The sequence below is a fragment of the Ictalurus punctatus genome, chromosome 6 (assembly GCF_001660625.3).
Source record: "Ictalurus punctatus breed USDA103 chromosome 6, Coco_2.0, whole genome shotgun sequence".
In the NCBI taxonomy this organism is placed as follows: Eukaryota; Metazoa; Chordata; class Actinopteri; order Siluriformes; family Ictaluridae; genus Ictalurus; species Ictalurus punctatus.
This window is the reverse complement of record NC_030421.2, coordinates 23,671,387-23,694,348: the sequence shown is the minus strand read 5'-3', so window position 1 is coordinate 23,694,348 and position 22,962 is coordinate 23,671,387. Positions and strand designations below refer to the sequence as shown.

At 40.6% G+C, this 22,962-nt stretch overlaps 1 protein-coding gene across 5 annotated transcripts in view; it reads left to right on the top strand.

The window, feature by feature from the left end:
- Positions 1-22,962, top strand: part of dync1i2a (dynein, cytoplasmic 1, intermediate chain 2a) — a 38,920-nt gene that overhangs the window by 14,867 nt on the left and 1,091 nt on the right. For 3 of the 5 annotated variants that reach the window (XM_017469452.2, XM_017469449.2, XM_017469450.2), the window contains 11 exons: positions 4,501-4,587; positions 6,060-6,222; positions 6,325-6,424; positions 8,529-8,654; positions 15,009-15,155; positions 15,591-15,704; positions 16,229-16,362; positions 17,915-18,059; positions 18,863-19,003; positions 19,109-19,234; positions 22,814-22,962. The exon at positions 22,814-22,962 is cut by the window's right edge and continues 1,091 nt beyond it. In XM_017469452.2, coding sequence (XP_017324941.1) covers positions 4,501-4,587; positions 6,060-6,222; positions 6,325-6,424; positions 8,529-8,654; positions 15,009-15,155; positions 15,591-15,704; positions 16,229-16,362; positions 17,915-18,059; positions 18,863-19,003; positions 19,109-19,234; positions 22,814-22,927 — 1,397 coding nt within the window. In that variant the 3' untranslated portion in view covers positions 22,928-22,962. The remainder of the gene's footprint in view (positions 1-4,500; positions 4,588-6,059; positions 6,223-6,324; positions 6,425-8,528; positions 8,655-15,008; positions 15,156-15,590; positions 15,705-16,228; positions 16,363-17,914; positions 18,060-18,862; positions 19,004-19,108; positions 19,235-22,813) is intronic. The other 2 variants (XM_017469454.2, XM_017469451.2) reach the window with 1 other exon arrangement.

Here is a 22,962-nt window from a genome sequence, read left to right as displayed (position 1 = left end):
AAATGGGGTATCAAAGTGATGATTACCAAGAACAGGACGTCCCACCAAAATTTATAAAAGTACAAGACAAAAACTGACCAGGGAGGCTGCCAAGAGACCAACGGCAACTTTTAAAGGAGCTGCAGGAATATCTGACAAGTACTGGTTACTCTCTGTATGTGACACCAGTCTCATAGTCTTCAAATGTCTGGGTTATGTCGTAGAGTGGCTAGATGGAAGCCCTTTCTCAGAAAAAAAAACGTGGTAAAATGTTATGATCTGATGAGAACAGTTCCAAAAAGGTATATTGATTTATATAATTCCAAAAGATATGTTTGGTGCAAAAAATCAGTTCACCATAAGAACACCATACCCATGGTGTTGGCAGCATTAGGTTTTACAGCTGACTTTCTTCAGCCAGGCTTTTATCAAGGTGAGGGGAATCATGAATAGCTGCAAATACCAGTCGGTTTTTAGTGCAAAACATCCAGATATCTGCTAGTAAGCTGAAGATGAAAAGAAATACCACTTTTCAGCACGACAGTGACCCAAAGCATACACCCATATCAACAAAGTAATGGTGTAATAAAATCAAAAGGTGCTTCAACAGAGTATTAGTTTAGGGATGTACACGCTTATGCAACTAGGTTATTGTACGTTTTTTTTATTTTATTTTGCCCCTTAAAAAGGTTTTTGATTGTTTTTCTTTCTTTCTTTCTTTTTTTAAACAGGGTATATAAACTTTTGAAAAGAGCTTCCATTAATGTTCACATCAAACATCAGAATGAAGAAAAATGTGTCTCAGAGACTTTGACTGTGGCATGGTTGTTGGTACCAGAGGGACTGGTTTGAGTATTTCAGAAACTGCTGATCTGAGATTTTCCCACAAAGTCTCTTGAGTTTATACAAAATGGTGCAAAAAATATTGAGTGACAGACACTTATGTGGGTGGAAACACCTTGTTGATAAGAGAGGTCAGAGGAAGTATATAGTAACTCAAACAACCACTGTTTTCAACTACGGTGAGCAGAACAACATCTCAGCATGCACAAAACATCGAACTTTGAGGTGCATTGGCTTCAACAGCTAAAGACCACTTTGGTTTCCACTCCTGTCAGCCAAGAACACGAAGCTGAGGCTATCATGGGCACAAACTCGACAGAATATGCATTTTCTGGTTTTGGTGAGCCTGTGCCCATGATAGCCTCAGATTCCTGTTCTTGGCTGACGGGATTGGAACTCAATGTGGTCTTCAGCTGTTGTAGCCCATCCACCTCAAGGTTGGATGTTTTGTGCATTTACTTTGACTGAAGTCACATCAACATTGACTGAAGCTCTTGACCTTTATCTTACCTTTAAAGGTCCTTTAGCTTTACCTTTAGCATGATTTTTGCATTACTCTCCTGCCACATGATTGGCTGATTGGATAACTGCCTGAAAGTGCCGGTGTATAGGTGTTCCTTTTAAAATGGACGGTGTGTGTGTGGGGCGGCTGTGGTTCAGGTGGTAGAGCGGGTTGTCCACTAATCATAGGGTAGGCGGTTCAATTCCCGGCCCACCTGACTCCACATGCTAAAGTGTCCTTGGGCAAGACACCCCAAGTTGCTCCTGATGGCAAGTTAGTGCCTTGGATGGCAGCTCTGCGACCATTGGTGTGTGTGAATGGGTGAATGAAACACAGTGTAAAAAGTGATAAAAGTGCTATAAGTGTGCCATTTACCATTTTTATATGTATGTATGTACGTATGTCTGTATATGTAACTAGCTGTATAAAGTTAGAGGAACATGTATAAATAGCCATATGCTTTATGTACTGTATTTTTCCTTTTATACTGGACGTTCTTGTGAAAGTGTTGTAAAAGTCAAAATATATCATTCACATCCCAGATTAAGTACATTTCTTAGAGAATATTTGCGAGGAACTGTGTTTTCCTGACTTACAATGGTCCAGAAGTCCTCACAGCCCACTTCTTTGTGCTGGTGTTCAATAGTAAAACCCATTCCGCATGAGCCCTGAGCAATTTATCATCCCACTATAATCAGAATCCTGAAAGTCTGATTCAGGAAGCCAAGTGCAGAGAGCTGAGGTTTGTTTGCGCAGTCCTTTTTGGTTTATAGAAATGTGGAAGTCAGGTTTATAGGGTCCTCTCTGGTGTCTGTGTTTCACTCAGACCCCATGCACCTGCACTGCAGATCAAAGGGCATTAGTCTTGTACTCGAACAACCTCTGGACCCATGGTGCGTTTGCGTTAATATATTGTCCATTCACAAAAGCTGGTGATTACTCCCCCGTCCCTCTGCCCTCCCCCCGCGCTCCTCCCAAAGGCTTTTATTCCTTAAATGATACAAAAGCGATAATTGGGTTGCTTTGAGATGAGGTGTCGATGGGGAAGGGGATCTGCCATCAGGGTGAATTCTGTTAAACGGTTCTGTTTCCCCCCCGCCTTCCTATCCCCAATCTCTCATTTTCTTTGTACCACTTCTCTCCCTCTTATCCATGTGGGGTCACCAGGATCACTAGCTTTTCTCCAAATGGCCATTTTGGCTGGCAGGTGCATTATACTTTTTTATTTCCAGATTGTCTTAACGTTGCTAATGCCTGGCAGGTTGATTGCTTGGGCCTGGCTGGCAGAGAAAGGGCTGCGGCATGCGCTTGGGCCCTGGACCGAAAGACACTGATTACTGTTTTCGTCTGAGCCTGATTGAGGCCCTTGAAAGGAAAGATTTTACCCTTCTGTGCTCTATCCTTGCCTGACTAAGGGCCCAGTGCAGTGAGATGGCTTGTGTCATCAGCGTGACTCTGTAAACTCATCAGAACCATCCCCTTCCTCCCCTCCCCTTTTTTCCTCATTCCTGGTCTCCCTCCCCCTACTTTCCTCCCCTCACTCAAAACCCTGTTTGAAAGAGAGGGATGAAGACATCCCTAATGGAAGACCTGACAGATGACATTATGAATTTGATTTTCTCAGAAAAGGGCAATCTTTCCCTCCGCTGCAGAGCCTTTATAATAACTCACATAAAATCTGGCTAATTTCTGCAGAATGGTATGTCTGTAGTTTATCTTCCTTTCGAGTTTCACTGTATTCAGCATATGTTAACATTTCCCCCCCATAAGTTTGCAATAAGCGATGGACTTGTTTCAGATGATTAGAATGGATGTATATGTGCATTTGTGTGTTTGAGAAAAGCTTGACCTTTTGTTTGAGTAGTGTGTAGCGTGCCAGCTGGTCAGAGCCACAAGCTGTATTTGTTGCACATCCTCGCTGTTTGAATAGGAGTTGTCGGACCCCCTGTTGTGTTGGTAATTGCACAGGCTTGTGGTTCCGGAGAGAGTCTTGAGAAGGGGCAGTCAGGCAGAAAAAAACTCAGTGCCATCTCTATGCCACCTCCCTATCGCACACAATCCCAACAGAGCCATCTGCCTCACGCACTCCACCCGTCAGCTGGCGTGGCCAATGGCAGAGGTTTAGGGCACCTGCTGCCCGCCCTCCTGCTCTGCATGTGAGAGTTGTGTGTACGCATGTGTTACTGTGTCTGTCCGTGTATTCGAAAACCAAGAGGATAACAATGCTAACAAGTGTACTCCCTGTACAATAGTGTATCTCGTTAACTAAGGGGCTGTGGGGGAAGAAGGACCCTGACTGTGTTCTAACATGGTCTTGTTACTAATGAAAAGATGAGCAACTATAGGAGAGGTGACATTGTGATGGGGGGGGTGGTTAACTGAGGCATTTGTCTAGGCTTTGTTCCATTTCTGAGCTAGTGTTTTCACAGTAACGTCTTGGAAACAGTGTCAAAAAGGAGCTTTGGTGTTTTGGTGTATTCAAATAGGGGCGCACGTTTCGTATGAAAGGCCTACCATACAATATTTTCTGATCGCTCAAAGTTGTGGCCAGTGTTGATGTTTCTCAGTGTGTTAGACCCAAGTTTGTGATGTGATTGATTGATTGATTGATTGATGAGTGTAATTTACCAACACAATGTGAAAATGTGAATATTTGACAGTTTTGTCTCATTTTCACTGTAACTCTGCGCTTGTGAATTTAAAATTATTATTTGTCTTCATAGCTAAAAAGCTATAGCAAGTTCAGCATTCAGCTTAATCCCAGCATGAACCATATTCCCCAGTTTACTAGCAGCAATGTCCTTATGACATGACTCACTGAAATTGTGAGTGTATTATGCGTTTGTCTTGATTTTCATTTGAACACATGACGATACATGTTTAATAAGTACAGTTATACATGATCTTTCATCCTTTTTTCAACCCGTTATCATAAAAATCAACTGTTTGGAACATGATTGTCAGTTTTCTGTTGATTTTAATATGTATTGGAAGTCCTTTTCTTTTTTTTTTCTTTTTTTTTTTTTAAATATAAAAAAAAGCTAAATGTACTATCTTTCCAGTTGTCCAGGACTGTAATTTATTTTATAATTATAATTACGTTTCTGGTCGTTCTCTTGTAAATGTTGTGTGATTTAATGGCCCGATAACTCATGATGGCTTGATTTCCTCAACAGAGGAAGAGGAGGAGGAAGAGCTGCCTCCTGCAGAAGCAGTGACCGAGGTGAAGAAGGAGACATCAGTGCAGGAACAAGAAGAAGAAGGTAGGTCTTAAATGATCTGAAGACACAGTATTTATCTTTATTTTTATACGTTTGTGCACTGATTTTAACTCGGTTCATGATCAACACGATTCAAAGCAAACAAAACATCACATTAGATTTTGGTCTCTACCTGGCAAGCCATAGGCAACATTGGCAAGGAAAAACTCCACAAAACTATTAACCAATGTAGCACGGATAAAACAGGGGGAAATATGATCAACTTTCCGATTCTAGTAAGGATTTTGCTAAGGCCGTTGCATTCTGCAGTAACTGGAGGTTGTCCTAGTACATCTCCGTGAGCTTCAAACGTGTAACCCGAGACATTAATCACACTAAGGTCTTACTGCTGCATATTATGTAACTTAAAGAGAAACTGTGCGAAGCTGAATAATAAGAGAGATTAATTTTATATATCGATATAAGAACATACTTCGATCGGTCTTTCTTTGTTAGTGTACTTTGAAATGAAAAGATCTATACAAATGTAGCTGAAATTTGCACTGGCTCTAAAAGGTCTTCATGGGTTACTAAATAATAAGAAAGCTTATGTCCAGTCTTTCTACTTCTGTCTTGTCAGAATTACTCACTTTTATTCAGCATCTTTTGTCAAACGTCCTTTACGTATTCCTTTACATAACTTTGTTAATCTGGTATTATCTGGCTATACTGAAATACACTATGCGGCTAAAAGTATATGGACACCTGACCATCAGAATATGTGGGCCTTCCCTGGACTGTAGCCACAAAGTTTAAAGCACACAATTGTCTAGAATGTCTTTGTATGCTGTAGCATTACAATTTTCCTTCAGTGGAATTAAAGGGCTGACCGCAAACCCATTCCAGCATGACAATGGCTGTGTGCACAAAGCGAGGTCTGTTAAGACATGGTGTGCCAAGGTTGGAATGGAAGAACTCAAGTGTCCTGCACAGAGCCCTGACCTCACCCCCACTGAACACCTTTAGGCTGTTCATTTAACTCCAATGAAAAAAAATCTATTCTAATAGAATATTGTGATCTGGTATCAAGATATGAAGCAACACATGCAAGCGTACACAACCTTGATCAGAGGCCAGTAGTAGGTTATTTACTGCTTTAACCAACTCTGTTTCAGTACTTAGATGGCCTGAAGTCTGACTTAAAGATGTATTGTATGTGATTCCTACACAGATATAAGCTTAGAGGTACAATCTTTTCTAATACCTTGGAGATAAAGTTGAGGTTTGGTATTGGTGTGTAGTTTAACAGCTGACAAGAGTCAGGATGGTTTTATTGGTTGCTATGTAACAAAGTGTCCAGTTGTCTGACTTTAAGAAATTCTCAGAATTTTCTGTCTTATGTTTTTGTCATATGCAAAATCAAGTCATCGCTGTTATATATCGTTAGTGTTTGTGCTTTGGTGGTGGTCTTGCACGGACTGTATTGAATATTTTGACAGGAAGTGATGTATCCATTTGAACCCCTCTGTCTTTAGTGCCCCCTCATGAGCTTACTGAGGAGGAGAAGCTGCAGATCCTGCACTCGGAGGAATTTATGGACTTCTTTGACCACAGCACGCGCATCATCGAGAGAGCTTTGTCCGAACATGTCGACGTTTTCTTTGACTACAGTGGCCGTGACCTTGAGGACAAGGAGGGGTAAGAAGCCAAGATGGTCTACATTTTACAACAGCTGTATCTTTTCGCATAGGACATAAGGATAGACGCAGCTGTTTTAATGATAAACACCCTGTGTTACAGTGAGATGCAGGCTGGAGCAAAACTGTCTCTGACCAGACAGTTCACGGATGAGCGCTGGTCCAAACACAGGGTGGTCACCTGCTTGGATTGGTCCCCACAGGTAACTAAAGAATACATTCTCAGAGCCATAGGGGCTGAATTTACAGGTGGCAAGCAGAATACTGCCAAATCTGTTCAGTTTGATCCACTTCATATAAAGATATATTTAATTCTGTTGTCCTACCTAATGCTTACTAAGAAATGAGACGTTACAAAAAAGATGCACGTACTGTTTATTTGTATTCATTATATTTTTAGTCCAAAATTGTATTCGAGTGCAACAAGTGTCATGTCATGCCATTTTCCCTGTTAACAAATCTCCATGCAGTGCCTTTGATATCAAGATACAAGCAGTGAAGGAGCACCTTGCACAAGGCCTGAATGCCTGTTTGAAAACATTTAACCAGTGACATACATTGATCAGGAGTGTGAAAATGGGGAAAATCTCCATGTCAGAACTCAGTCGTATGCAAAAACAGCAGGACATACACGAGAATGTAACAGTGTCAAGTCGTTTCTCTATCTCTCTTGGTTTAGAGGTTAGCACGTTTGCCTCGCACCTCGGGGGTTGGGCGTTTGATTTCCACCTCTGCCTTGTGTGTGCGTGGAGCTTGGATGCTCTCCCAGTGCTTTGGGGTTTCCTCCTTGTACTCCACTTTCCTCCCCCAGTCCAAAAACATGCACTGTAGGCTGATTGGCATCTCTAAATTGTCCGTAGTGTGTGAATGGGTGTGTGTGCGAGATTGTGCCCTGCGATGGGTTGCCACCCCATCCAGTGTGTCTCCCGCCTTGTGCCCCAAGTCCCTGTGTAGTCCCTGGGTACAGAAATGGATGGATGTTGCAGTGGCCAATTTGTGTAAAAAACAGATTTTAGGTCAAATGTTTTCAGTTCTCTGTTTGTATACAGTGTCAGTGTTCTAGTGACATTTAAATGGTGAATATAGATAAGATTTCTCAAACATATGGATTTGTTTTTTACTCTCTCTCTCTTCCTCCCTCCCATCCTGTGTCTGTGTGTATGTATGTGTGAGTATTATCACTCATGTTTGGGGGGGGGGAGTGTTAGTGTTGCTTCATATCTGAGCGATTGTTCTGCTTTAGTTTAGTATGGTCTATAATTTTGAACAAAAATAGAAACACAGACGACCCCCCCCCCCCCCCCCTTCTCCCAAAAGACAAGATTTGCAAGAACGATCAACATATACAAAGTTAATGTAGATATCGCCAGAAAGATGTTCCTCTTTCTCACATTGTATGAAGCTTGAATGTGTGCTTTTGGATCACAGTGACTCAAAGGATTAGTAGGTGACGTTTGGGTTTTGTTTGCTCTCTTTTCAGTCTACAGGTTTGAACTTAAAGATCAGTGTCACATTTATTTATTAATTACATCATGGAAATTGCTTCTGGACTGTCAAAGCGAAAAAGCTTGATCAGAAGCATGGAGGCACTGCATCTAGTTATGAGTAATCGCCTCAGTGTGCTCTCCTGCTATCTCAGTTTCACTGCCTCTAGTAAATGTGTACAATCTGAACAGACATGGATTATTGTTTTAGCTGCTGCGGTTTCTCCAGAGGCCTAAATATGTGTTTTGGCAACTCGGGGTTGAGGTGGCATGATTAAGTTCCACTCTGCTGTGTGATGTATATAGGGAGTAAATGACTTCTGGCACTAGTTGTGTACCCAAAACCATTTCTCACCACACCGATTTGTGTTGTCATTTTTCTGTGCTAATGTATTCCGGACATAACCGAATCTTTTCATTTACATCAGTAGAGGCAGTAGTTAAGCGTTCGTTTCATCTGTGGTAAAAGATTTGGTTCTGCAGGGTATTACAAGTCTTGCTGAGATTTGAATGTGAAGCAGGTCGCAGCAGTAGCCAGAGGCAGTGCATCTCTGGAGCAGCTCATTTAGTAGTCTGCAGTCTGCTGCTGGTGCATGTTAGCTTTTATTTACCGTCACCGCTGCTGAGGAAAAGTTTCCCTGTAATAAATCTTGTTGAAGCAGTGACGCGTTCTGGCTGGCATCCACACACGCGCACATGCACGCACACGCACACACCACAGCAGGAGGCAAGAGGAAAAGCACCTGAGGGAATGTGTGTGTGTGCGCGTCTGTGTGTGTGTGTGCTACATGTTACAAGGTTGTTTTTTTTCCTGTGTGTGCAGTATCCTGAGCTGCTGGTTGCCTCCTATAACAACAACGAGGAGGCACCGCATGAGCCTGATGGAGTGGCGCTGGTCTGGAACATGAAGTATAAGAAAACTACGCCCGAGTATGTCTTTCACTGCCAGGTAAGAGAGGAAGTACCACCCTCTCAATTCAGCAGCCCACAAATATCCACATACAAACAAACTGACTGAAATAACATTTAACACACACGCATACGCTAACACACCCTCTGAACCCCCCACCCCACCAGTCTGTGTCTCTCTCTCTCTCTCTCTCTCTCACACACACACACACACACACACACACACACACACAGGTAGCTGTTTCTCTGACCAATATGATCTGCTGCCAATTTTCCTGTCATCCACTCTTCGTCTTCTCTCATCCCTGTACACAGTTCTGTGATTTCATCATGCTGGTATTCTCTCTCTCTCTCTCTCTCTCTCTCTCTCTCTCTCTCTCTCTCTCTCTCACATACACACACACAGTGTTAGCAAAAACAGAATATTGCACTAATATGTCAGTTGAAGTTTGTCTTAAACATAAAAAATGCCATTTGATACAAAAAAAAAAACCCCAATAATTGATCACACACACACACACACACACACACACACACACACACACAATCTGTATGGATAGAAAGCTTACAGATTACATAGAATGTGTTATGTTAGTGTTTTTATGCAAAAATGATCATAAAGATTGTGCAGCACTTACACTAACACACACAGGTATTGCGTTGAAGAACGCAGGGTGACCATACGTCCTCTTTTTCTGACCTTAAAAAAGCATCTGGTCAATATTTCTAAATTTGAGAAAATGTCCAAGATTCTGTATTAATTTAATTATGATGTGCTTATGGTCTAATACTGCATCATGTGTGCACGTATTTGCATTTCTTTAAACCCTCTCTGTAATTCCCGCCTTCTCTCGTACCAATTGGTCGATTATAAAAGGCTTGCAGTAACCAAATTCCTGGCTCTCAACTATTATTCTACTCTCAGCGAACGCGGCGAAGATGAAGCGTTCTTGTATATGGCATCAAACAGTTGCTTGACAGTAGCAGCAAATGACAGAACTCCTGAGTCGAAACAATGCCCATGACCATATAAGGTCATTTTTTATTTCATGTTATCGCAGTAATTCCTATTACATGGCCATTCAAATGTGTAAATTACGGTAGAAGGTACACTCCGGGGCATCTAAAATTTTATTTTATTTCATGGACATTCAAAAGAATGTAGGAAAAACATGGGCAGGGTGAAACCGATTTTACGTACAGTGCCCTCCACTAATATTGGCACCCTTGGTAAATATGAGCAAAGAAGGCTGTGAAAAAATGTCTTTATTATTTAACCTTTTGATCTTTTGTTCAAAAAATTAACTAATATACTCTGCTCTCATGGATATCAAACAATTGCAAACACAGGTTTATCAAAACAAGTCTTTGTTAAATATAGGTGTGCAACAATTATTGGCACCCTTTTAGTCAATACTTTGTACTATCTCCCTTTGCCAAGATAACAGCTCTGAGTCCTCTCCTATAATGCCTGATGTGGTTGGAGAATACATGGCAAGGGATCTGAGACCATTCCTCCATACAGAATCTCTCCAGATCCTTCAAATTTCGAGGTCCACACTGGTGGTCTCTCCTCTTCAGTTCACCCCACAGGTTTTCTGTGGGTTTCAAGTCAGGGGACTGGGATGACCATGGCAGGACCCTGATTTTGTGATCAGTAAACCATTTTTGTGTTGATTTTGATGTATGTTTTGGATCATTGTCCTGCTGGAAGATCCAACCATGGCCCATTTTAAGCTTTCTGGCAGAGGCAGTCAGATTTTCATTTAATATCTGTTGATATTTGATAGTCCATTATGCCATGTGTCCTAACAAAATGTCCAGCTCCTCTGGAAGAAAAACGGCCCCAAAACATTAAAGAGCCAGCACCATATTAACCGTGGATATGACGGTTAATCACCTCTCTGTGCACCTCTCTGTGTGCGCCAAAACCACCTCTGGTCTTTATTGCCAAAAATCACTATTTTGACCATAGAAACAGATCCCATTTGAAGTGCCAGTAGTGTCTGGCAAACTGAAGAGGCTTGAGTTTGCTTTTGGAGGAGAGTAGAGGCTTTTTTTCTTGAAACCCTTCCAGCAGCTTGTGGTGATGTAGGCGACTTCAGATTGTAGTTTTGGGGCCTTCTGCAATTCTCCAGCTGTGATCCTTGGAGATTTTTTAGCTACTCAAACCATCCAATTCCAGTTTTTTTCATAACATTTCCAGTTGACTGGAACTTCTTAATTATTGCCCTGATGGTGGAAATGGGCATTTTCAATGCTTGTGCTATTTTCTTATAGCCACTTCCTATTTTGTGAAGCTCAACAACCTTTTGCTGCACATCAGAGATGTATTCCTTGGTCTTACCCATTGTTAAGAATGAGGGAATTTGGCCTATGTGTTACCTCATATTTATACCCCTGTGAAACAGGAAGACATAGTTGAACAATTTCCTGTTCCTAGTCACCCAGGTGTACTACCTTTTTTATTTATTTATTTATTTATTTATTTTTATACATATCAGTGGGAATATACCCCCGGGGAAAAAAAAAGATGTGCGCTTTTTGGAAATCCAGTATATGGTCACCCTAGAAGAACAACAACTGTATATTATTCATTAACCTCTCAAAAAGGTATACTTGTAAGAAACAGCTTAGTTAATAAAAAGGTACAATGTAGATACCAAGACCAGCTAAATGTTTTGGGAAGAAGCGCATTTATATTTTTAAATAAGAACATAATTAGATGAGATGTGCTCCAGTTTGAAATTTAGAGAACTGTAGAGCTGAAATTTCCACTGGTTCTAGCATGCATGTTTTACTTCTAGTTCTAGGTGTGTGTGTGTGTGTGTGTGTGTGTGTGTGTGTGTGTGTGTGTGTGCACATGCGCCCTGAGGCAGTGTTCTGTGGACATGCTGAGTAGAACCACATGTGCTGGCCTTCAGAGCGGATACATGACTCACACACACTACACACACTCAGCAAACTCCATACGTATATATAAGTGTGAACTTGTTTTTTCTCCCCCTGTGTGTGTGTGTGTGTGTGTGTGTGTGTGTGTGTGTGTGTGCGTGAGAGAGAGTGAGTTGGAGAGAAAGACTGCGATTGATGGAAAAAGACTTCAAAAATGGATTTTTCACCGTTCTCTGAAAGCTGAAGAGGAACGTTCCCAACCCCCCCTCCAGTTTGGGAAATTTCCTCAGAGGATTTAAAGGCAGTGTTTGATTAGATGGTGCTGGATTATATTGGATACAGTAGGGGGTTAGGTCTGGCTGAACCATTCAGTAGCTGAAAACTCAGTGGTGCTGGTGGACCATTTCCAGTTTAATGAACAGCTGTATCTCATATTCACTCATGCACGCACTTACCCAGCCACTCATCCATTCACTCAAGAAAATGTGTGCGCCTCAAATACAAATGATGCTCTTCACATCGATGTATAGTTCATCACAAAGTATCACGCATTCACTATTAGAATATGTTCTGCATGATTGAGTTACAGCAGGAGAAAAATGACCACTTCTTATTCACCTTTAGTAGAAATGCAGCACTTTCTGTTAAGGTTCTATTAATGGACATTACGTAGTGTGTAGCTATGATGAACACACCATGTATTTCATTATTAATACACCAGAAGTAAAATTAACAACAAATGCCCATAACTTACATTTGTGTAAAAATATTGTTCATAATGTATGACCTAATAATGGTTTTGGCTTACCACATGTCCAACCTTAAGATGTCTTTCTTGGAGTTGTTGATGCTGCTTGGGGGAAAACCGAGCAACATTTTGAAAGCTTTGCACATCCTCTGCCTGTAGTTCTCTGTGATCACAACAGCCAAGGCTTCTCCAACATCCTCTTTCGTTTCGTGCTTTGTCTTTTCAGGCACACGTAAAGACACACAAAAAGTAATAGTGAAATTTGAGTGTGGATCGTCCATTTTAAAACCAGACTGTCCATAAAAAGTTTGTTGGTGTCTGTTGGGGCAGCGTGAACATGACGGTTGTGCTTCCCAACATTCTGAATCCAACAGCCAACTTTTAAAATTTGGTTATTGTTGATCAGCGTCTGTTGGTGCAGCGTGAACCAGGCTTTACTGTATATCACAGCACTGCTGAATTCTTGAGTATAATTGGTCAGAAGGTCTTGAATCACTTTCTATGTCTGACAGTAGTTTTGGCTATAACTCAAATCATAGGTTTCCTTTAATGCACTCGTTCTGTTATCGATGACTTGTATGGCCGACTCGCTACCAAATCTAAGGCTAATAATAAGGTTTTTTATTTAAAAAAAAAAAAAACCAACGATGTAATTTATTTTTCCCTGTGTAGGAGTCAAAAATACATTACAGAATTAACTTTCTACAAATTTCACAATTAATTTGTAATATTTACAGAACCTGAATTATTCACAACATTAGACAAATAAATAAATAAGATATATTCAAAAGAATATATGTATGTATAAATGTGCATACATGTATAATGAAACAAACAAAAAAAAACAAATAGGGTACAGTCTAGTTGCAATTTTGCATAATTACAGTTTAATTTACGACAATAATCTATCATTTCATCTATTATATAATTACTATTTCTAAATTTTCCACAAATTCATTCCAACTTTTCCACAGCATTTTTGTTTTTTAATTTGAAAGAAAAGGATTTCCATTTTATATATTTCAATTACAATTGCTATCCAGTCTTCTATAGTGGGTGAAGTAGGTTGAAGCCATGTATGAGTAAGAGCCTTTTTAGCTACAACCAGAAATATTCTCCATAGGTATAATGGATAATTGGTTTTCTGCAAGTCCAGATTTCCTAAATATAAGACATAAAATTGGAATGGAATTTTGATCTTTAATCTTGCCTCTAATGTCTTGTGTATATCTTTCCAAAATATGTGAATGACTGGACACGCCCAGAATATATGGTGATGATTTGCTGCTTCTGAAGTACAGTGTCTCCAACATCCTGATCCTATTTCACTCTGGCACTTTTGAGCCGGCGAAGTAAAAAAATTAAATTACATTTTTCCAGGCGAATAACCTCCATTGGTTGGAGCCTGTGGTTTTCCATTGGGATGTTTTTAACCAAGCCTCTTCTGTTATAGTCATGTTTCCTTCCTTCTCCCATTTAATTCTGACAAAAGAGCTGAATTCTGGTGTGTGATTTTGAAGATGAAGAGGAGAGTCCACCAGCGTGGACCTCAAAATTTGAAGGATGTGGAGAGATTCTGTGTGGAGGAATGATCTCAGATCCCTTGCCATGTATCCTCCAACTTCATCAGGCATTATAGGAGAAGACTCAGAGCTGTTATCTTGGCAAAGGGAGGTAGCACAAAGTGTTCACTAAAAGGGTGCCAATAATTGTTGCATTTTTGTGAATTTTATGAACAAAAGGTTAAACAATACAGGCAATTTTCACAGCCTTTTTTGCTCATATTTACCAAGGGTGCCAATATTAGTGGGGGGCAATGATAAAGTTTAGAAATAACCTTACTAATTGTAGTGGCCTTATATGCAGGCAAGAGTGTCTTCACAAAATAATTCCCAATTCCCCTTCTTGTTCACTGTTGAGCTGAAGTGGTGTCTTATTTGAAAGTGTCTATACATGTCATGATTACCCAACTCGAACCGATTCTTAAATTCTTGAAAGGTTAAGAAAATATTGTTGCGCGTGATAGAATAATACGATGTAACTCCTTTCTTAAACCATTTCTTAAAAACTTCGTCTAAATGATTAGGGGTAAACCCTGCATCATGTGCATTAAAAACGTTATTTAATAAATATATGGCTGATTAAAGCTTTCTAAAAGGAGACGTTTCTTTCTCGTGGTCGCACTTTGGAACCATCAGTAAGTTTTATGTCACAGGAAAGTGTTCAGAACAGATGGAGTTTGTGCTTTCTGAGAGAGAAAGAAAGAAGAGGGTGGTTGAGAGAACGACTGTTTGTAGCTACTATAGTGTAACTTGTCTTATCACTGTGGTTTAAAAGGAATAAAACACTTTGGGATGTTTTGTTATAGGAAAAAAATCCTTCTTTGGTGTTGGTAACTTCACTTTGTGGCAGGTCACATCACACCACTCCTTCATGGATTATTTTCCTAAAAAAAAGCATGCTTTGTCGTGTTTATTTTTTCCTTGTTCTTTTTAAAAAAAATTTTTTTATAAACACTACTTACTATAATTAACTAATGCTGAAGGTTTATAGTTTGTTCATTCACATAATTTGAATGCACTAAAACATGGCTGTGGTCTCATTGTATCCATCTTACTGTTCAAACACTTGACCCATTTCCCCTCTCTCTCTCTCTCTCTCTCTCTCTCTCTCTCTCTCTCTCTCTCTCTCTCTCTCTCTCTCTCTCTCCCTCTCTCTCTCTCTCTCTCTCTCTCTCTCTCTCTCTCTCTCTAGTCTGCAGTGATGTCAGCTGCGTTTGTTAAGTTCCACCCTAACCTGGTGGTAGGTGGTACGTATTCAGGACAGATCGTGCTATGGGACAATAGGAGTAACAAGCGAACTCCAGTGCAGAGGACCCCGCTTTCGGCCGCTGCTCACACGGTAACTCTACCCGCATCATCGAGAGCCCCGTGACGCAGCAGAATGTATTCATGTTGATTACAACAGTAGCTGCAACACGAATCACTCGTACAGAATGCAATTTAAGCCATATGTTCCATGTAATCACTCATGAGGGATGGGGTACGACACAATGCACACGGTCTCTGAGCCATACAAGTCATTAGACTATAAAAAGCAGCACTAGAATTTCTGTAACGTATATGTGGGACGTTAAGTAGGATAATTTAGACAGAATAAATTTCGCTTTCAATGCGGAATAGTTTTTTTTTTTTTGCTATACTGCAAGAATTCCACAACTAATCATGTCCTATATTTAATCATTCGTGCTGATGTATTCATATAGCAGATAACAACAGTACCATTTTTTTTGTGTCTGTCTTGTATATCCCCCAATTTTCCGTCTCTCTTTTGTAGCACCCTGTTTATTGTGTGAATGTCGTCGGCACTCAGAATGCTCACAACCTGATCAGCATCTCCACCGATGGCAAAATGTGCTCATGGAGTCTGGACATGTTGTCCCAGCCTCAGGTACCCGAATTCCTCTTTTCTTTCAATACGTTACTTATAGCAAAAAACAAAAATTTGACATACATTTCTCCCAGTAGCCACACTCTTAGCCCTTATTATCGAGTATGGACATGTAAATCATTCTTGTAGTTTTGAGTCAGAGTATTGTGGTAATTGCCTAGGAAAGAGCCTTAGTGTAGAATCAGGGTCTAAGGGATGCACTCAAGGGGAAGTGGTTTGGAAATGCATCTGGACTTGGCAGGCAGTTTGCTCAGCTCTTTAAAGACTCAGCAATTTTTTTGGGGGGGCTAAATGGCTGTTCCCATGTCTTATATATTTAAAGTGTGAATAACATTACCTTCGTCATTCATAAAGTATGCCAAACCCCAAGGTCAGCCGTGAAGCATTTATGAAGTGCTAGCTGTATTGACATCATCCACGACGAAAGTGCCAAGAGAGGTTATTTACTGGAGGTTATTTACTGTGCTGTGAGACGTGTGTGCTGTGTGTTTGTGCGGATGTCACACTCGGTGTCTCTCTTACAGGACAGTATGGAGTTGGTGTTTAAGCAGTCTAAGTCTGTAGCAGTCACTTCCATGTCTTTCCCCCTGGGTGACGTCAATAACTTTGTGGTAGGCAGCGAGGACGGATCGGTCTATACGTCCTGTCGGCACGGCAGGTAAATCACACACTTCCAAAATCTTGTGCAGTAAGGGTGTACATCTGATTATCCTATATTCTAACGGACTGGAAACAATGGAAATGAACACACACGCACAAGCCTAGTGGAAACAACTAATCCCACTTCTATATTTCTTGTGGGTTTTTGGTTAAAGTATGAAATGTTTGTGGAAAACACAGCATCATAATTCATTCAGGAATTAACGAGTCGTTAGAACAGAAGAGGAAAAGCAGAAGTGTTCCCGTTGACTGGGATTTCTTGAAGCTTTCCGTATGGCGAGTAGGTAAGGTTTCTTGTGCGTAGACGGAAATGTATTTGGAGCCAGCGAGAGCAGTTCAGTCAGTCAGCGAGATGTTCATCTGCGTGTTTGTGCTCAGATGTGATTGAGAGAGCTGCAGTGTTTCCACTTCATTTATGATGCTATGATTATGATATTCCCATCTCAACCCAGCTAATAAGACAGAAGCACCTCTCACACTGGCTATTTACCTCTCAGAGTAATGAGTACACACAGACACACACACACACACACGTGCACACACACACTCATGTACGCATACAGTTATGTGAAGGCTCTGTTTGTGTAGTGGAGCTTTTTTGTGCAGAATTAGCTCGTAACCTTAATATGTGGCAGTGTTTATGATTATAAAACAGCTGATGGTTAACTCTTATAAAGTATTAGGAACTTTTTAAAAATTATTTTATTCCAGTTTGTGTTTATAGGCTTACTTAAGAGAATAAGATGTATTTCAAGAAGTATAATGTAAAAGGACGCTCGTTTTTTTGTTTGTTTGTTTGTTTTTCCATTCCAAAAGCTGTATGGAAGACTTGCTTCAAAAAAATGAGTTTAATGGAGAAATGTTTAACAAATAATATTAGATATAGAAAATAACAGATCTGCTGTTGGGTAAGGTTGCATTCAATAAGGATTTTAAACATGCTGAAATTAGGAACTGTACTTTTCCCCCAAGCATAACGATCTCCAGAGCTGTTAAACACACTGCTGCACGCATAGGGAAGTCTGTCTCTCTCTCTCTCTCTCTCTCTCTCTCCTTAGAACAGACTAGTGGATTCATGCGTCAGTATCTCCTATTAGCATCTCTCTGTCCAAAAGTGTGGTTTTATATGACCTTACACAGACAAACCTGCCCAATAGTAAGTCTAGACAGCCAGGCTTTTTTCCATGTTTACTCCTCACATTGGAACCTTGTGTTTGGGTGTTTATTTGCCTCATCCTCACTGATGGAAACGCACCTAATTCACATTCCTGGTCGTGCATCAGGAACATATGATTGTGGAATTTAACGACTGTGCAACTGCCAAATAATCATACTCGACTCGAGTAATCATGAGCAGGCGAACGTGCCACAAGTACAACAGACCGGTGTGCATTTTCCATTAGTCCGTTCAGTTTAGGGATCTTTTGACATCCAGTAGTCCATTCCGTCTAATAATCATTTTATGTTCGCAAACACGATCCAGATGCTGGTGAATTGTGATGAGTGTTCTTTCCTGTTTTCCATGTGTGTGTGTATGTGTTTGGGAGCAGTAAGGCAGGTATCAGCGAGATGTTTGAGGGCCACCATGGTCCAATTACAGGAATCCACTGCCACACAGCGGCTGGTTCTGTAGACTTCTCCCATCTCTTTCTCACCTCTTCCTTTGACTGGACCATCAAACTCTGGAGCACTAAGGTACCCTGACTTACCGTAACCTTAACGTAGAAGCAAAATGTCAATATGCGAAAAGAAGTTTAAGGGTACGTTCATACTAAGTATTTTTTCTGAACCGACAGTGTTTTTGGTTTTTCCCTCCAAAAATGTAAAAAAAAAAAAAAGTTCAACTTTGCATGAAAGATCCAAGTGACAAAGTGCTTTTTATCTCCATAACAATTATTTACAACTTGGGGTGAAGCATGTCGGACAGTAAAAATCAGTCTGGTCAGTGAGTTAGTATATAAGGTGTAAAATAATATAGTAGTTTATAATACTGAATCAAAAATATTTGACTGACAATATTCAAATGTTGCGATCTAATTAACAATAATAACATATGTGATGTCCCACTTTAGCTGTAGCTGCATAGTCAGGTTACACAGACAGCACTGCTTCTCTAATTTTCTACATCCAACGTTCCAATAAAGACAAACAACCTCCTCATTGCCAGAGTAAAACTTAAATTTATAAATCTAACATGGCGAGTAAGCTAGACTAGTTAGCTGATATTAGCTAAGATCGATTAGAGCGTTGTTCTGGTTATAGTGGGTCACAGTGTGAGCCACTTTTTCTCCTATAAACACAAAAAGCTCTCCGGCTAGTGATTGTTCTGTTAAAAAATGCTGTGTGAAAGCAGCCTTAGTTTAGTCTCTGTGAGTTCCTGGAAACATGGAGAGTAATAACAGCAGTGGAAAAGTGATTTTGGTTCCATTGACAATGTGATTAGTGTTGTGTTGTGCAAGCCAGTGACTCTGCTTCTCTGCTATTTTTATGTCCTGTAGAATAATAAGCCGCTCTACTCGTTTGAAGATAACTCCGACTATGTGTATGATGTGATGTGGTCGCCTGTTCACCCTGCCCTCTTTGCTTGCGTGGATGGAGTTGGCCATTTAGACCTGTGGAACCTCAACAATGACACAGAGGTCTCTGAAACACACACACTTGCACATGCATGTTGACCCAGGTTTTGTTATTAACTTTGAATATGCTTCAGTATTGCTAAACTTTTTTTTTGTGCTGTTATGTAGGTTCCCACTGCCAGTGTTACAGTGGAGGGGACTCCTGCTCTGAATAGGCTGAGGTGGGCACAGACAGGCCGAGAGATTGCTGTGGGAGACTCTGATGGACAGGTTCTCATTTATGATGTTGGAGAGGTGAGAACCTTTAAAAAGGCTTTATTGTAAAAACTGGCTTTGTTTCTGTACTTTGGTAGTTTTTAGACTACAAGGAGTTGAAGAAGCGTTGAGGTCAAGGTACGATTATTACCTAGTCCGGTTTCTGCACTTGGCAGTAAAAAAAAACAACAACTTTCCTTATCATTACATGCTGTCTTTATCCACGTCATGTGATTGACCCATGGCTGCAGTTAACATACAGTACAAAAGAGATGCAGGCTACATCCCAAACTGTAAACTATCATTCTGAGTATTACTCCACTCTATAATCGCAAAGAGTGACACACTATATTGACATAGTATTTAATACTGTATTATGTGACTTTGCGACATGACCACAGCTTGCGAAACAGCCAAATCCACATAATTCAACAGGAGTGAAAAGAGCCTCTGAATTGTGTAATTCTTCCTGCCAAGTTGCAAAGAAATCCCTTCTTTTGTTTCCCAAACAAACTCTTTCATAACCAGTGTTTTTGCCATCCCCCGCCCCACATTTCTGCCCCAATTTTCTCTTTAAAATCACCCTTAAATTCCTTAGAGCACCTTTCTTAATTAAACATTACAACAGCATAGATTATGCGTGCATCAGCTAGCTAATGTACAGGTGTAAACTAACATTGCCTTACTTATACAGTTGCAATAAAAATGATTCGACCCCCATTGCAAATCAGGTTTATTGTCAAAACGTAGAGACCTTCGGCTGTTTGCAATGAACAAATCAAACAAAAGCAATTGAAATAGTTCAACACAACGAATGCTTTAAGTGGTTTCCCCAAATTCAGCCGAAAATGCAACTTACAATGTCAAAATTATTCAACCCGCTGAATAGAATCCCTCACAACAGCACAAATATGCAAAACAGGTGTTGTCTCAAGCACACCTGATGCAACTAATCATTAGTTGCACCAGGTGTGTTTGAGCTGGAACACATGAAATACCTGAACTGGCTAGGGGCAGAAAATTGATGAAATACCTGGACGAGGCAGAAAAAAGAAGCTATTCATGGCTGCAATCAGATTTTTGAGAAGGTAGGTTGTGAAAAACCCTGGAGTGACTGCAAAGGACCAGCAGCAAGACTTGGTGGTAACGGGCACTGAGGTTTCAGTGAGCACAGTAAGGCGCGTACTAAACGCAGAAGGTTTCCATGCCAGAACTCTAAGACGTGCACCACCACTGACCCAAAAGCACAAGAAAAGTCAGCTCAAAATCATATAAATAAGCCACAGCAGTTTTGGGATTGTGTTCTGTGGAGCGATGAAACAAAACTGGAACTTTTCAGCATGACGGATCAGTGGTATGTCTGGAGGAAGGAGAATGAAGAAAGAACACTCCGTATACAGTCAAGCATGGTGGAGGCTCGGTGATGCTCTGGGGCTGCTTTGCATCCTCTGGCACTGGAAACCTGCAGCATGTGGAAGGCAAGATGGCTTCATTGAAGTATCAGGAAATCCTAGGAGAAAATGCCATGCCGTCTGTGAGGAAGCTGAAGCTTGGGTATCATTGGACCTTCCAACAGGACAATGATCCCAAGCACACCACAAATTCCACCAAGGCTTGGTTGCAGAAGTCGTCCTGGAAGATTCTACAGGGTCATCACAGTCACCTGACTTGAACCTCATAGAAAATCTCTGGTGGGATTTGAAGGCGGCGGTTGCAGCACGCAAACCCAACAATATTACTGACCTGGAGGCCATTGCTCATGAGGAATGGGATAAGATTCCTCAGGAACGCTGCCAGAAGCTGGTGTCTGGCTATGCATCTCGTTTGCAGCAGGTCGTACCAGCAAAACAGCATAACAGTGCTCTACTAACTACTAAAGACACTTGCCATGAAGGGGTTGAATAATTTTGAGACTGGAGAAATCATTACAAATTGTATTTTCAGTTTGGGGAAACCACTTGAAGCATTCGTTGTGCTTCAATTGCTTTTGTTTAATTTGTTCATTGCAAACATCTGAAAGTCTGTAAATTTCGACAGTAAACCTGATTTGCAATGGGGGTTGAATCATTTTGTTTGCAACTGTATATTCACCACTCTAAAGCTCCTCTAATATTTCACTCTTGCTTATATTCTGTATTAATTAAGCCAGCTGTATTTCAGAGCTATTGTCAACTGATGAACATGAATGAACATCGCGGGTCTGCTTAGTAGTATGCATGACTAATGGGCATTACCAGAACTGCATCGGAGAGACAGAAATCCATTCTACAACAATAAATAAATATGTGAACAAACCAAATTCAATTATAAGTGTTTCATAGACATTCAGGAATAATATGAAAACCTTTAAGACAAATGGTGCCTTTCTACAGAATACTACAATGTACACTTTGTGGCTTCCTAACCATCACTGTCATGTGCTTGTTGAACATCTCATTCCAGATTTAGTCCCCTTTGCTGCTATAATAACCTCCAATCTCTGAGAAGGCTTTATGCTATATTTCTGAACATGGCTGTTGGGGGTTTGTGCTCATTCAGTCACAAGAGCTTTAGTGAAGTCAGGTAATGATGTTGGGTGAGGAGCCCTGGTGTGCAGTTGACATTCTAATTCATTCCAAAGGTGTTTAGTGGAGTTGAGGTCAGAGCTCTGTGCAGGCCAGTCGAGCTATTCTACTCCAACCTTGGTTTGTGCACAGGACCTGTTTGTTTTTAGTACAAACTTTGTTGAAGATTTTTATTTTATGACTTCTCCATTATTGAGTCAGTACAAAAAACATTTTAGATTTCCAAACATTACTTTTCCAGCACAAAATTAGAGTAGAAATGTGTTGTAGGAAAATGTTTGTATGTCAGTAAAGAAAGCAGCATATTACATAAGAGACACTTTTCAGACAAAAAAAAAAAAAACACACACACAATGAAGGCTGCTGGGTTTTTGCTGCAAAAATAAGAAGATAGTGTGACAGTCAAAGTCTCCAGAAGAACCGTGGCTGGTTCTGCAAGATGCTCAATAAAACTTACAGCTCATTTCCTTATAAAACTGCACTAATTCTACCTGAGACTACTAAAAAAAAAATAATAATTAAAGCAAGGGGTCATCACAACAAATATTGACTTAGTTTCATTTATTTCTGTTTACTGCTCTTTATTGTATAGTATTTTTTTTTTTAAATGTAGAAACATTTCTTTTCTTTATGCTGTACAGCATCACTTCGCATGTGCCCAAGACTAATGCACAGTACTGTATGTAATAATGCACTGTTACCGAGGATGTTCTTCTTGTATAAAACACAACAGTGTAAAAAGGTCAAGAATATAATGTATGGATAACAGTTATACATGTTAGTCTTACTCTGACAATGTGTGTGTCTGAGACACTCATACATGAGGGAAGTGGGCAGACTACATGAGGGAAGACTTTAGAAGGTTGCTTAAGAGAAAGCAGACAGTAACTACAGCGAAGAAAGAGTCGGAGAAAGACAGCTGGAAATGTGTAAGTGTTTGAGACTGTATGAGAGAGGAGGTGAACTGGAGAGTAGTTTTAGTTACTGGACTCCTCCTGTGTGAACTCTCTCTGGACAGATAACAGAATGCTTCTCTGCGTCTTTCCCTCTACAGCAGATTGCCGTGCCGCGGACTGACGAGTGGACACGCTTCGTCAGGACGCTCACAGAGATTAATGAAAACCGCGAGGATGCCGAGGAGCTCGTGGCCCAGCGCATCCCGTCCTAATCACCACACATCCAGTGCCATTCCACAAACAAGCT